At 37.4% G+C, this 14,691-nt stretch overlaps 1 protein-coding gene across 1 annotated transcript in view; it reads left to right on the plus strand.

Moving 5' to 3' along the window:
* VPS13A (vacuolar protein sorting 13 homolog A) overlaps positions 1 to 13,841 on the plus strand; it is a 276,405-nt gene extending 262,564 nt beyond the window's left edge. Inside the window, exons 70-72 of the mRNA XM_024996187.2 lie at positions 776 to 899; positions 5,917 to 5,991; positions 8,303 to 13,841. Of these exons, the coding sequence (XP_024851955.1) occupies positions 776 to 899; positions 5,917 to 5,991; positions 8,303 to 8,353 (250 nt within the window). The 3' untranslated portion in view covers positions 8,354 to 13,841. The remainder of the gene's footprint in view (positions 1 to 775; positions 900 to 5,916; positions 5,992 to 8,302) is intronic.
* The last annotated feature ends 850 nt before the right edge of the window (positions 13,842 to 14,691 follow it).

The raw sequence follows: 14,691 nt of genomic DNA on the forward strand, positions 1-14,691 counted from the left end.
GTCCCTTAACTTAAAGTATATGCCACTTAAAGAAACCTCTGATTGTACTTACAGTTGATGTTTCAGCCAGGAAGATGACTTGAGGAAGAAAGGCCTTTGAAGGAAGAATTAAATAGAATTATTATAAACAGAATTATTTGTATCTCTTGATTTCTTTCCTCAAAATAATTGGGGGAGAACAAGAATTACTTTTAAAAATCTCTTTCTGATAAAGTTTGGTAAATATATTTTATGGAGCCTTACCAACAACAGCATTTTTTTCTAAAGCACTAATTCCATGGAAGTTCTCCAAAATATTGCTTGGTAACTGTTTCTCTTAACTTTTTCCTGTTTCTTAAAAAATTTCGAATATATTTCACTTTATAAGTACTTTAGTTTTTCTAATATAAGTATGTCATGCTGTACATTTCCTACTAAACATTGCTACAGATTTCATGTTTTCATTCTCATTTAGTTCAGTTATTTTCCAATTGCCTTTGAGATTCTTTGACCCATGTATTTTTTTTTTTAGAAGTATTCTTCTAATGTTAAGTGAACATTTGGAAGTATCCTTTTCTGTTACTTGTTTTCTGGTTTAATTTGATTAAACATACTGAGAACATATTTTGTTTTATTTCAGTTCCCTTAAATTCATTATAGTCTTTTATGACCTCGAATGTGGTGTCTCTTAGTGAATGTTCTACATGCCCTTGCAAAAAAGGTGTGTACTGCTTTATTATATTATTGGATGTAAATCCTTCAGTTTTTAAAGTGGATTCTTTTTTCTCTTTTTGAGTGGTGTGTTGTTTGTAACAAAAGGAACATTTGGACAGCTTACTTGTGAGTGGCAGTATAGTTTTGATGAGTTTACCAAAGAGCCATTCATTGTTCATGAGAGAAGACTACGCATCGAAGCAAAGGTATGTTGAATAGAATTTTTTTAACACTTGGTGCTGAAAACAACACATTTAAATAGTCTTGACCTCTGTAATGTTTTCTACCTCTTTTATAGATGTTGCTTCATCTTCATATGGTTTTTCTTTGCACTGCTGTCTTACTCAGGCTTAAAGAAAAGAAACTTAGGCCAAGAAGAAATGCACTTTTGTTCTGTCACATTGACAACATTTGTGGGTCCTCATTTCATACTCAGTAACAGAACTGTACCTTCCTCGTTGCTATCTAAGGCACTGAAGTGAGATATTTGTATACCTTAGAATCCCTGGCAGTTGCCTACAGAATGTTTTTCCCTGAAATGCTCAGTTTTCACTCTAACAGCCTGTTATCAATAATTCTTTTATCTTTTTATAGATATTATCTTCCTAATTCAATTGTAATCTTCTTGAATGCAGAGACAATTTCTCTGATCTTTAGCAGCTAGTGCAGTACCTGGTACTTAGATGTTGATATAAAATACAGAAAATTGCTAGTCATTTGGTAAATCATAAGGAATCTCAATATCCATTGTAAGTTGGCCAGGGGATGGTCATGGGATCAGTATGGTGCTGCCAAGAAGGAAGGGTCAGCTCTATATGAAGTTTTGGCAGTAAGAGAAGGTGAGAAGTAGTTACCCAGAGGTGATTCAAGGAATTGTTACTGGAAGAAGGGGCATTGGACACAGTCAGAAACAAGATTTCTTCTAGGCTAGCCTACAGAACAGAACTGTGCCTAGGTCCTATGCTTAACTGTTGCTGCTGCTAAGTCACTTCAGTCGTGTCCGACTCTGTGGGACCCCAGAGATGGAAGCCCACCCGTCCCTGGGGTTCTCAAAGCAAGAACACTGGAGTGGGTTGCCATTTGCTTCTCCAATGCATGAAAGTGAAAGTGAAGTCACTCAGTCGTGTCCGACTCTTAGCGACCCCATGGGCTGCAGCCTACCAGGCTCCTCTGTCCATGTGATTTTCTAGGCAGGAGTACTGGAGTGGGGTGCCATTGCCTTCTCCGATGCTTAACTAGTGAAGACCTTTAGTTCAATCTTACCATTAATTTCAAAGACATGGGGCAGCTCTTAAGTAGACTGCATGTTAGTTTTTGAGCATCTTAGTCCAATTTACCCACTGAGAATTTCTCTGATTCACTCAGAAAATGAAAGACCCTGTGGCCACTTATGAAATAATGAGTAGCCCCAGGTCAGTAGGTGCCCAATATGATACTGGAGATCAGTGGCGAACTAATTCCAGAAAGAATGAAGAGATGGAGCTAAAGCAAAAACAACACCCAGTTTGGATGTGACTGGCGATGGAAGTAAAGTCTGATGCTGTAAAGAGCAATATTGCATAGGAACCTGGAATGTTAGGTCCATGAATCAAAGCAAATTGGAAGTGGTCAAACATGAGATGGCAAGAGTGAACATCGACATTTTAGCAATCAGAGAAATGAAATGCACTGGAATGGGTGAATTTAACTCAGATGACCATTATATCTACTACTGTGGGCAAGAATCCCTTAGAAGAAATGGAATAGTCCTCAGAGTCAACAGAAGAGTTTGAAATGCAGTACTTGGATGCAATCTCAAAAATGACAGAATGATCTCTCTTTGTTTCCAAGACAAACCAATCAGTATCACAGTAATCCAAGTCTTTTCCCCAACCAGTAATGCTGAAAAAGCTGAACAGTTCTATGAAGACCTACAAGATCATCTAGAGCTAACATCCAAAAAAAGATGTCCTTTTCATTATAGGGGACTGGAATGCAAAAGTAGGAAGTCAAGAAATACCTGCAGTAATGGGCAAATTTGGCCTTGGAGTACAGAATGAAGCAGGGCAAAAGCTAAAAGAGTATTGCCAAGAAAACACACTGGTCATAGCAAACACCCTCTTCCAACAACACAAGAGAAGACTGTACACATGGACATCACCAGATAGTCAGTAATGAAATCAGATTGATTATATTCTTTGCAGCCAAAGATGGAGAAGCTCTGTATAGTCAGCAAAAACAAGACCGGGAGTTGACTGTGGCTCAGATCATGAACTCCTTACTGCCAAATTCAGACTTAAATTGAAGAAAGTAGGCAAAATTGCTAAGCCATTCAGGTATGACCTAAATCAAATCCCTTATACAGTGGAAGTGACAAACAGATTCAAGGGGTTAGACCTGATGGACAGAGTGCCTGAAGAACTATGGACAGAGGTTTATGACATTGTACAGGAGGCAGTGATCAAGACCATCCCCAAGAAAAAGAAATGCAAAAAGGCAAAATGGTTGTCTGAGGAGGTCTTACATACAGCTACTAAAAGAAGAGAAGCTAAAGGCAAAGGAAAAAAGGAAAGATATTCCCATTTGAATGCAGAGTTCCAAAGAATAGCAAGAAGAGATAAGAAAGCCTTCCTCAGTGATCAGTGCAAAGAAATAGAGGAAAACAGTAGAATGGGAAAGACTAGAGATAAGAAAATTAGAGATACCAAGGGAACATTTCATGCAAAGATGGGCACAATAAAGGACAGAAATGGTATGGACCTAACAGAAGCAGAAGATACTAAGAAGAGGTGGCAAGAATACACAGAAGAACTATACAAAAAAGATCTTCATAACCCAGATAATCACGATGTTGTGACTACTCACCTAGAGCCAGACATCCTGGAGTGTGAAGTCAAGTGGGCCTTAGAAAGCAGCACTATGATGAAAGCTAGTGGAGGTGATGGCATTCCAATTGAGCTATTTCAAATTCTGAAAGATGATGCTATGAAAGTGCTGCACTCGATATGCCAGCAGTTTGGAAAACTCAGCAGTGGCCACAGGACTGGAAAAGGTCAGTTTTCATTCCAATCCCAAAGGCAATACCAAAGAATGTGCCAACTACCGCATAATTGCATTCATCTCACACACTAGCAAAGTAATACTCAACATTCTCCAAGCTAGGCTTCAACAGTACATGAACCATGAACTTCCAAATGTTCAAGCTGGTTTGAGAAAAGGCAGAGGAACCAGAGATCAAATTTCCAAAATCTGTTGGATTATCAAAACGAGAGTTCCAGAAAAACATCTACTTCTGCTTTATTGACTATGCCAAAGCCTTTGACTGTGTGGATCACAACAAACTGTGGAAAATTCTGAAAGAGATGGGAATACTAGACCACCTGACCTGCTTCCTGAGAAATCTACAGACAGGTCAAGAAGCAACAGGTAGGACTGGACATGGTATAAAGACTGGTTCCTAATCGAGAAAGGAGTAATTAAGGCTGTATATTGTCACCCTGCTTATTTAACTTATATGCAGAATATATCATGAGAAATGCTAGACTGGATGAAGCACAAGCTGGAATCAAGATTGCTGGGAGAAATAGCAATAACTTCAGGTATGCAGATGACCACCCTTATGGCAGAAAGCGAAGAAGAGCTAAAGAGAGTTGATGAAAGTGAAAGAGTGAAAAAGTTGGTTAAAACTCAGCATTCAGAAAACTAAGACCATGGTATCTGGTCCCATCACTTTATGGCAAATAGATGGGGAAACAGTGGAAACAGTGACAGAATTTACTTTTTGGGCTCCAAAATCACTGCAGATGGTTATTGCAGCATGAAATTAAAAGACATTTGCTCATTGGAAGAAAAGTTGTGACCAACCCAGACAGCTTATTAAAAAGCAGAGACATTACTTTGCCAACAAAGATCCGTCTAGTCAAAGCTGTGGTTTTTCCAGTGGTCATGTATGGATGTGAGAGTTAGACTATAAAGAAAGCTGAGCGCCGAAGAATTGATGCTTTTGCACTGTGGTGTTGGAGAAGACTCTTGAGAGTCCCTTGGACTGCAAGGAGATCCATCCTGTCCATCCTAAAGGAAATCAGTCCTGGGTGTTCATTGGAAGGACTGATGTTGAAGCTGAAACTCCAATACTTTGGCCACCTGATTTGAAGAACTGACTCATTTGAAAAGACCCTGATGCTGGGAAAGATTGAAGGCAGAAGGAGAAGGAGATGCAACAGGATGAGATGGTTGGGAGGCATTACCGACTCAATGGACATGAGTTTGAGTAAACTCCAGAGTTGGTGATGGACAGGGAGGCCTGGCATGCTGAAGTCCGTGGGGTTGCAAAGAGTTGGACATGACTGAGCGACTCACCTGAGTGGCTATTAGGCTCTGCTTTAGCCCATATTGCATTTTTCGGCATTTTTGTAATCTACAAGGATAAACTTCTTATCTCCTTGATTTCTTCCTCTTCTACTAATATCAGCAATATTCCTTTTTTTAAAAAAAATAGAAGAATCTGATTTCTTCTGAAGTCTGTATATGCCTGTTTAATTATTTATAGAAATTGTTAGACTAGTAATATACTGCTTCTTCTATGTCCCTACCCATGGTTAATAGAAGTAATCACCACCCCTCTCTCTTCTTAATAATCCCATTCTTTCTATTTGTCCCTCTAATACGTAACATCCACCACCATCCAACAGTTCTTCTCCCACAAGTACTGAACAGAATACTAAAAGAGTGAAAAAAAAATTGGAGGACAGTCACATAGCACCCACTGTGATTTCTTTGATTCTGAAGCTACATTTTTATTGCATTCTTTAAATAAAAAGAAATGCATTGGTTTAAAATGTCAGAAGTTACAGAAACACAAACACACATGCACATACTTATACACCATGTGTATATGTACTCACACACATGTGTACATTATTTTTCAGCTGATTATCATGAGTCCATGGCCAGAAATCAACAACTATCTGAGAGAGGGAAAATAGTGGCACTGCTTCTAGATGTATCTCCTTCCTATCCTCTGCACCAACCTTTTATGGCTTCACAAAGCAATTGAAATCTCACCTAAAATTTTTTGTTTTAGGTTTAGTGGTAATGGATGGGTTAGAATTTAGTCTTTTTTTTGTTTGTATTTGATTCTTCTTGATTTCTCATTCTTGTCTTTTTTTTTTTTAAATGGCATTTCTTTATTTGTATTTCTGCAACTAGATTTCCATTTTAATGAAGAACTTACTCTGTTTATAGGAACGGGTGAAGTCTGTATTCCATGCCAAAGAGTTTGGAAAAATAGTTAACTTCAGAACCCCGGAGGATGCGAGGGTAAATATAGTCAATCTTTTACTTAAACACGTAGCAGCTGCTCATTCAAAGCCGTGTAAGTTGTATTGATGTCTTTAAGGCAGATAAGTTGTGTTAGTTTTTCAATTTCATGTTGTGTTTTGATGATTTTAATATATGTAACTATGTAATATTTCCCCCAAATTATTTTTTCATTAGATTGAATTCACACACCTACTTGTTTTTGAAATCAAATTGCTCTCATTTTAAATCTTAACTGTAATACTTTGCCAAAAAAAAAAAAAAAGCCAACAAACAAAAGAAATTAATTCACTCTAATGCTCATCTACCAGCTCCAGCAGGGAAAGTATAGTGCCACACTGTTTATTTCTCTACTGTGTAGATGTAATGATTTTTTTTTCTTTAATTACTGTAGCCTGGCACAAGGAAGAAGAGCCATGCCTGTAGTCAGAAAATCTGATTTTTAAATACTGGTTCTGTTCCTTCTTGACTGTAGGACCTTGGGGAAGACAGTTAACCTCAGTTTTCTCTGCACCAGGCTCCTCCGTCCATGGGATTTTCTAGGCAAGAGTACTGGAGTGGGTTGCCATTTCCTTCTCCAGGGAATCTTCCCAACCCAGGGATCAAACCCAGGTCTCCCGCATTGTAGACAGACACTTTAACATCTGAGCCACCAGGGAAGGAAAGGTTGGGACACATACTTTAGGGATTATGGCAATTAAAAGTATATGCACTGTCAAGAAAAGGAAGACGAATTGACTATCTACCTCATTGGTCACAACTTAGATGCTGTTCCTGACACTGAATTGTACTCACTGTGTTGTGAAACTTACAAATAAGAACACAGGACTTCTTTGCTGAATCCCTGGGCCCTAGGCCTCTCTGCGTTGGTCCTGGCTGGTTATGACTATTTACCAGTTCACTTCTCACACCTGGAGGTCAAAGCAGGAACCTCTTTCACCCATACATGTGTGCCTTGTATCATTTAGCAAGTGCTGTGCCATTTTCTTGGAGAAGGCAATGGCACCCCACTCCAGTACTCTTGCCTGGGAAATCCCATGGACGGAGGAGCCTGGTAGGCTACAGTCCATGGGGCCGCTAAGAGTTGGACACAACTAAGTGACTTCACTTTCACTTTTCACTTTCATGCTTTGGAGAAGGAAATGGCAACCCACTCCAGTGTTCTGGCCTGGAGAATCCCAGGGACAGAGGAGCCTGGTGGGCTTCCGTCTATAGGGTCGCACAGAGTCGGGCATGACTGACGCGACTTAGCAGCAGCAGCAGCAATGCCATTTTCTGTGTAGACATTGTGATATAAGGTAACATTGACATACTAACAATACAAAACTGAAAAGGGGACAAGTTACAAAGAAAGACTGATAAAGTGACTAGAGTCTCAGTATGCATGTTGCCTGGAACAGGGAGACAGTGTAAAGCATGATGATAATATGACTTGCAGGCCATCTTCTTCATGTTGCTGAAGGGGACATTACCTTCAGTTTCTCTGTAATAAGTTTTCCATTTAATCTCTCACCATATTATTTTATCTCAGAAAGTTCTTTTTAATCTCCCAGCTCAGCCAGAAACATCCAGAAAAAGCTACTGAGCCTAGTTCTCTTTCTCTACTTATCTTAGAGTTGTTCCCACTAGGTTCTTCTTAAATAAAAAAGCACAAATATATCTGCTTAAGGTTTTCATAATGGGATAACCCCAGTTATCACTGACTCCATGGCTTTTATTTGTCATATAGGCCAAATGATAATAGACTTTATCAGCAGAAAGTTTCCCATTTCATTTGCATTTTGAAATTTCAGATCCTTTGAAAATAGAAAATACATCATGAAAGCACCTATTAATATGCTCAAGAATGTTGCTATGCTACTATTTACTGTAGAATTATATGTATTATTTCTACTCAGTCAGATCCCAATATATAGAATGATGAAGGTTTGTGATACAGAATTGGCATAGGTTGGAAGGAATTCTGCATGGATGATTTTTACACTATGCCGGAGTTACTCAATCCAGCTGTCAAATTACCCTTCTCTCTCGGGATGGATCATTTTACTTTTCTTATTCTGAAGATGAACATCTAAGTCCAAAGACCTTAGAATGGTATTGTTACTACTGTTAAACCCAGTACCATTGTTCCTGAGTCACCTGGACTATTTAAGTGAATGAATGATCTCTCCTACATAGTGAATTTAGTTCTTGGCTATTTCAGTATACTCCTGACTAAACTGGAAGATAACTTCTAGGTTTTCATTCATTACATTTTGTCATTGCAAGTTCACTGAAGTTAAGTAAATGTTGCTTCATTTCCCCACTACAGTGGATCCTCAGAAAGCTAGAAGAAGCAAGAGAACCTTCCCCGAACCTCTGACAGAGACCACTGCCTGAAGATGTACAGCAATAAATCATTACAGTTTCTACCTTGTACCTTCCAAAACCTGTTTGGGAAGTGTAGTACAGAAGTAATTTAAAGTACTTTTTTAAAAAATTCAGAATCAAGTAAAACAGCTACATGATTCAACTATTTCAACTCTTTGGGGATCTGTTTGGTTTTCTAACTTGAATCATGCATCCGGTTAAATTCTGATTACTTTATAAAAGAAGTATTTCTTTTATGAATCTTAAGTATTTGCTCCAGGTGATTCTCTGTAATGGTGGAGAAATTGCACATATTTAGCCCGAATGTAATGGAGCTAAATTGAATATTCCTAGTTCACATTTTAAAGTTCTATCATGCTTACATCAAACTCCCTGAATGAATGATAAGTAGATGATAAAATCAGACATTGCCTTAGTGCTATCAAGATAACTTTGGTGGTAGTTTCTTTAGAAACATGAAGTTCATTTTACAGATAAATATTTTAGTATGATTTTCCTTATTTTTTTAAATAAAGGGTAGATTTAAATTACTATTTGAAGTACATAGCATGACTATGAAAAATAGTCTTTTTTATTTTATATGATACAAATTGACAAATACCTCTTCAAGCCTCATCTTAAGAAAGGCTTGAAGAAATGAGTGTCATCCCTGAACAGGGAAAGTCCCTCTCAAAACTTCAAAGCCTTAGAAATACTTCCTCAAGCCAGCATCTTGAGATCTACTTGGTTTCCCAAGGTTATATTTTTAATAGATTTAATAGATTGCTGACCTTAAAGGAAAATTCCTGAGGCCTTAACAATACCAGCTTCCTATTCACTGGTAGGATGAAACAAAATTTTGCTGTCTTAATACAAGTTATGCTTCAGAACAGATAGCCCCTCTCTGTACAAATGTAGGATAAATATGTGTACCCTAAAATCTAACCTAGTAATCTATTCTGTTGGCAATAAATTGAGAATTTCTGGTTTGCTTTGTCTTATTCAAGTGAGAATCACTCTTTCTAAGTGTATAGCTCATCCAAACAAAAACCATGGGCAGCAAATCAGTAAAAATGTCATGGGGGTTTTTTCCCTTGGTTCTTACCCAAGATCCTTATACCTTTATATTAATGAGAGTTTTCAAGTGAAAGAGGATAAATACATGATTGTAAACCATGAAGAGAACAATGCAGTATCTTATTTATTGAATAATAGAGTATTTGATGCATGTTGTACATGCCACCAAATTACTATAAGCTGTTTTTAGAATTGGAGACTGTATAAGAAGTTAATGGTTGTGAAATTCTCATATTCCTTGAACCCTTGGTTTGTTGTAAAAGCTAAAATAAACAGCATGCCAGACTGTAATTGTATTTCTTCCTGACCAAGTCTTGCTACTAAATACTACTGATTTTCCTTTGATTATAAAAACACATTGTTTATTAATAATAGTTCCTTCAGGATTTTTTTTTTCTTTGCTGAACATAATCACAGGATGAGAAGTTTCGAATCTCATGATAGTGCATGTTCCCTTGATGGCCTTTTTTTCAAAGTAACATACTTTTTGTCTTTTGCTGAGCTCTGCCAATTTTGCATACATTAGAATTAAACCTAGGAATAGAGGTGGTCAGAAATCTTTTATCAGATTGTCCTCATCTGAAATGTTCCTTTGCTGGAGTTCTAGTCAGTGTCATTAGTCAAGTGCCTCATTACCTACTCCAGTTTCACGGTTTTATTCTCAGAATAAAGACCCATCACTCTTTGGGTATCCCATGGTAAAGGGGAAAAGTCTTAATAGTGTACGGAGAGAAATCCTTCTGGTATCCTTTGGAGGCCAGCCAGAGTGGGTCTTGTCAGTAGTACATATGCAAAGCCAGTGTGCCTGTTTTTCCTGTTCCCATGCCAATGACAACCTAGAAATATCTTATTCTTTCTCTGCCATCAGTCATCTGTCCATCAACACCTCCAATCCATTCCTGTCTCTGGAATAGAAAGACCCACAATTTCAAAAGCAATAGTTTCATCAGTTGTCTTAGAAGCTTTTTTTCAACTAAAACAAAGAACATAAGTAAATCACTAGATAATGAGTCAGTCTTTTTAGCATAACATTTTACAATTTACAGTTATATGTTTGATTCTATAGTCTTTTTCTTGAATATTACAGAGTTTATAATCTATGATATTTAAAAAGTAACCTACCTTGAATTATATTTAACTATGTTTAGTGGTTCTCAGCTTGAGAACTTTAAACTTGTCTTCGTTGTTTCGTAGTTGCTGTGGAAAGGGGCCTGAGTATTCTGTCCTTCGTCTCTTTCTATTATATGTTAGCTGTTTCCCTATACCTTTCATGTATCCTGATCTGTGACTATGTATGAAGCTGAAGGCAGAGTGTCTGTCCCTAGCCAACTCACCTCCAGAAAACTATAATCACTAAACATAGCAACTTTGATTTCTGATACAAAAAGAAGCTTGTAATTGCTTCACATTTACAAAATACTCCGTGAACCAAAGAGCATGTGTGCTTCTGCAGTGGCTTCCCAACTACAGTATGTATATTGACTGCTCCTTCTCTGGTGTTAGCAAGACCTTGGAATTTTTCCCAGGCTCACTTCAGTACAACTGCATTATTTTCTGGTCCCTAAATAATCATGATTATCTGTGGCAGTACTTCGCTGTCTTTCTCTCCTCCATAATCCTAATCAATCCCAAAACTATCCTGTGGCCTCCAAGAAGATTTTCTGAAACTTATTTGTCAATTCTATCATAATTATCTCCATCATTTTTTCCAACAGTAGTAGTAATAATACCGTCCCAGTGAGTATACACGTACCTAACTCATCTCTTAGAAATATCCTATGAAGTAGTATCCTGTTACTGTCTGGTAAAAAGTAAAGATGCTACTTAGTGCTGAATTTTATGAACCTTATTTATTCAGTCATCAATGACCAGCTTTTGTTAGTACTTTTCAGGCCCCAGTATTAAAAAGATTGCCACAAGGTACTGGGCTAGTTTGCCTGTAGGAACTGAAAGTGTTTGCTAAATACACTGAAGGTAGAAGTAGCTCTTTGGAAATGGACATATTTATGCCCCAGCCACCATAAGGCAGAGAAAGCTGTTTGGATTCCAGGGCCATTGCTTTTACATTCTCTCAAGGTCAGCTAAAATCCTCAAGGATGGTGTTTTTCAAACTGTAGGTCTTAACCCATTAGTGAGCCATGCAATCAGTTCAAGACCAGCATATTTTCTTAATGGAATAGAAAAGAAAAGAGCTTTGCAGGTAACAAGGTTAAATATTGTTTTAGTTAAATAATTAGTTAAATAATCTATATACTGTGTATACTGGGTCACAAAATGTAATTTGTTATTGTGAATTGCAGTTTGGGGAGGAGGAACCTGAAAGCCACTGCTGTAGGAGGCATGTAGCATTCAGTGATTGTTGAAACAATCTGGATTGTGCCAAGCCTTACTTTACCTTGGGTAAGGCGCAACAGACCCACAACTCAGGGAGTCTTTAGGCTGTGAGCACTGTCTTTTTCTATTGAGGGAGAAGATAGGATAGCTCTTATTTTGGAAATGTTTTCCTTTTCTGGTATATATCAGATGCCTGTGTAATATGTCCCACCAGTGGTCTAGACAAAGCATAGAAAATTGAGATCCACAAACAGCTCCCAAAAAAGATCACAGAATATCCTTTAATTTAGTGTATTTCCTCCTCTCTCCCACTAAGCATTTTACTAGGATTGGGCACAGAAGTTCTCCTTTTAAGGATATTGACTTTGCTCCATCTACCTGCCATCTGAGTCACCAAATGGACAAAGGCAAATGGGGAGCTGATTCATAGGTCACAATCTTTTAGGGCCAAAATACTTATTCTCTGCAGAGTTCCAGACAAATGCCAACACTTTTTAGCTGACAATAATCGAATTTCCTAATTTACGTAGGATTCAAGTAGAAAATACAGATAATTTGATTCTTTTTGCAAGATTCAATGCAAAATTTGTTGAATCTGGTTTTCTTTGGTGCTACCCAGTATCACTGATCGCTCTTTTGCATACCCTAAATGAGAACCATCCGCCCTCCTGCCCAATCCTTTGAAATATGCTTTTGAAATTATACCTTACTGATAGTGCTATACCTAATCAAGCTAACACTGATTGGTTAAAATTTTTAGGATTCTTATAATCTTTATCTTTGATCATTGCCCCAAACAGCTATCAGTGCAGACCTTTTCTCCTGCTTTCTGTCTCTCTACCCCAGTTGGTATAAAGTAGTATTTGTTCCAGGGCTATCTTAAAAGGCCAGTGCAAGGACTGAGAAGACACTGGATCCTACTCTTTTGCAAACTGTCACATTTCTTTAACTGAAACTGTTTTTTACCTTATTTCCTCTTTTGTAAAATAAATTGTCCCATGTCATTTTTTTTTAAAAAAATGTTTCATTTTAGAATTACAAATTAGTTCTTTTTTAAAAGCATTATGGCGTTTTCCAAAAAATTGATAATTTTGGTTATCCAGTGAGCCATGTAAGATATGAAACTTCGGGTTTTATAGGTTGATACTCATATATTTTTAAAGTTTTTATCACTTTACACAAAGTCATTTGTATTATAGTTTAGCACCTGCTGTGATGTCTGTCAACCTGAAAACCCCTGTCACTGAGCACCATTCACATTCATTTACTGTTGCTTTGATACCTTTAATAATGGGCTCCTTCTCCTGAAGTCCTTGTAACAGGAAACCCTGTGAGAGTGCTATAATAAAACGTCCCGTCGTCAGAAGTGAATGTAAAAGACATCATGTTAAAAAATCCAGCATTTCTTCTTATGCAGTCATAGCGCTAGCATTCCACTGGCTACCCAGAAGTTTCCAACTCGCAAGCTGAAGAACATTCAAGTAAAAATGCAGACTACATTGAAATGTTCTCATTGTCAGTTTTATACCTGCACTCACAGACTGTTAGAAATTGTACCTGGGACTTGTTGCAAGATCAGATTGTTAAGACTTTTTAAAATGGTCCTCTGTATGTGAATATGTATTTTACATATAAAATTGAATTTTTCAGGGAATGTGCACTTTAAAAATATTTCCTTACTAATGTTTGTATTGACCAAATAGTCTTTGCTTCTTCGGAATGCTTATTCTTTAGTGAAAATATGGTTCTTGATGATGATGATAGTATTTTAAATGTCTATTTCTGATTCAGTGCAATATTTCCTTGTACTTATGTCTGACCCAGTTGCCTGTTATACAGTCCCTGCCTTGATTTTGTGTGTTCTGATGAGATAATTAATTTATAAACACAAAAATCACAGTGAAGTTCTTGAAATTGAACTTAGTCTTTTTCCTCCTGAAAATTGGTTCACCATGCTCACCAATGACTTTTTTCTAAATAATGATTTCTTGCTATTGGTAGAATTGAATTGCTTGGTCACATGACTGCCCGGTTTAACTCCGTGTACCTCTTTCAAATAAATTGAGTAAAATAAAAATTTCTGATCTTCAGTCTGCCTCTGTTTTTTAGTTACTGGATAGAACTAGAAAAATGACCATTAAGTCCTCTCTCACCTATCTAAACTCTGCCCTCTTTGGGTCCTAAATAAACCTGGATAACTAACAGATCGCCCAGGGTCCTGGTTTTGCAGTCAAAACTGACAGCTTTCCAGCCCAGCATGATCCCTGCTGACTAAGAGCTTGAGTGGTAATACCTACCTGATTCGTAAGCACCAAGACTGTGCCTCCCAGCCTCAGAAAACTTCCAACGGCTCATTTCCAAGGTAAGTAATGATTATATTTTGAAAGGAGGGCTAGGAGAGAGAATTTCCTACTTGCAGAATTAATATTGACAGAAATAAGTAATTTGCTTCTAATATGAAGTGTTCAGCCTTTTTATGACTTGTTACTCATACTTAAAGTGACTCAAAGGCATTTTCTTATGTGCTTTGTCAGCCAGAGATAAAAATAATAACCGAGTGCTAGAAAGTGCTTAAAAACAAAATTCCTCATTGTTTAAATGCCCTGGTAACTGATTCTCTTGAGCCCTTTTCACATGTTAATTGGATGATCAGAAGCGGTTCCTGACCTTTAGAGCATGGTGCCCAACTCCCACCTCAGGTTGTTTTGCTTTTTGTTTGTTTCATTTCTAGATATCCTTGAGAGCGACTTCTCCATCCTTTGGGGGTATGTTCTTTCTTTAGGTATTTTATTGTTTATTAATTTTTATTTTGTATTAAAATAGACGATTTACATATGGGTTTCATGTATACAACATAGTAATGCAATGTTTTTTAGCTTTTATTTTGGAGTATAGTTGATTTACAATGCTATGTTAGTTTCAGGTATACAGCTAAAGAAT

This window comes from Bos taurus, chromosome 8, assembly GCF_002263795.3.
Source record: "Bos taurus isolate L1 Dominette 01449 registration number 42190680 breed Hereford chromosome 8, ARS-UCD2.0, whole genome shotgun sequence".
Taxonomy (NCBI): Eukaryota; Metazoa; Chordata; class Mammalia; order Artiodactyla; family Bovidae; genus Bos; species Bos taurus.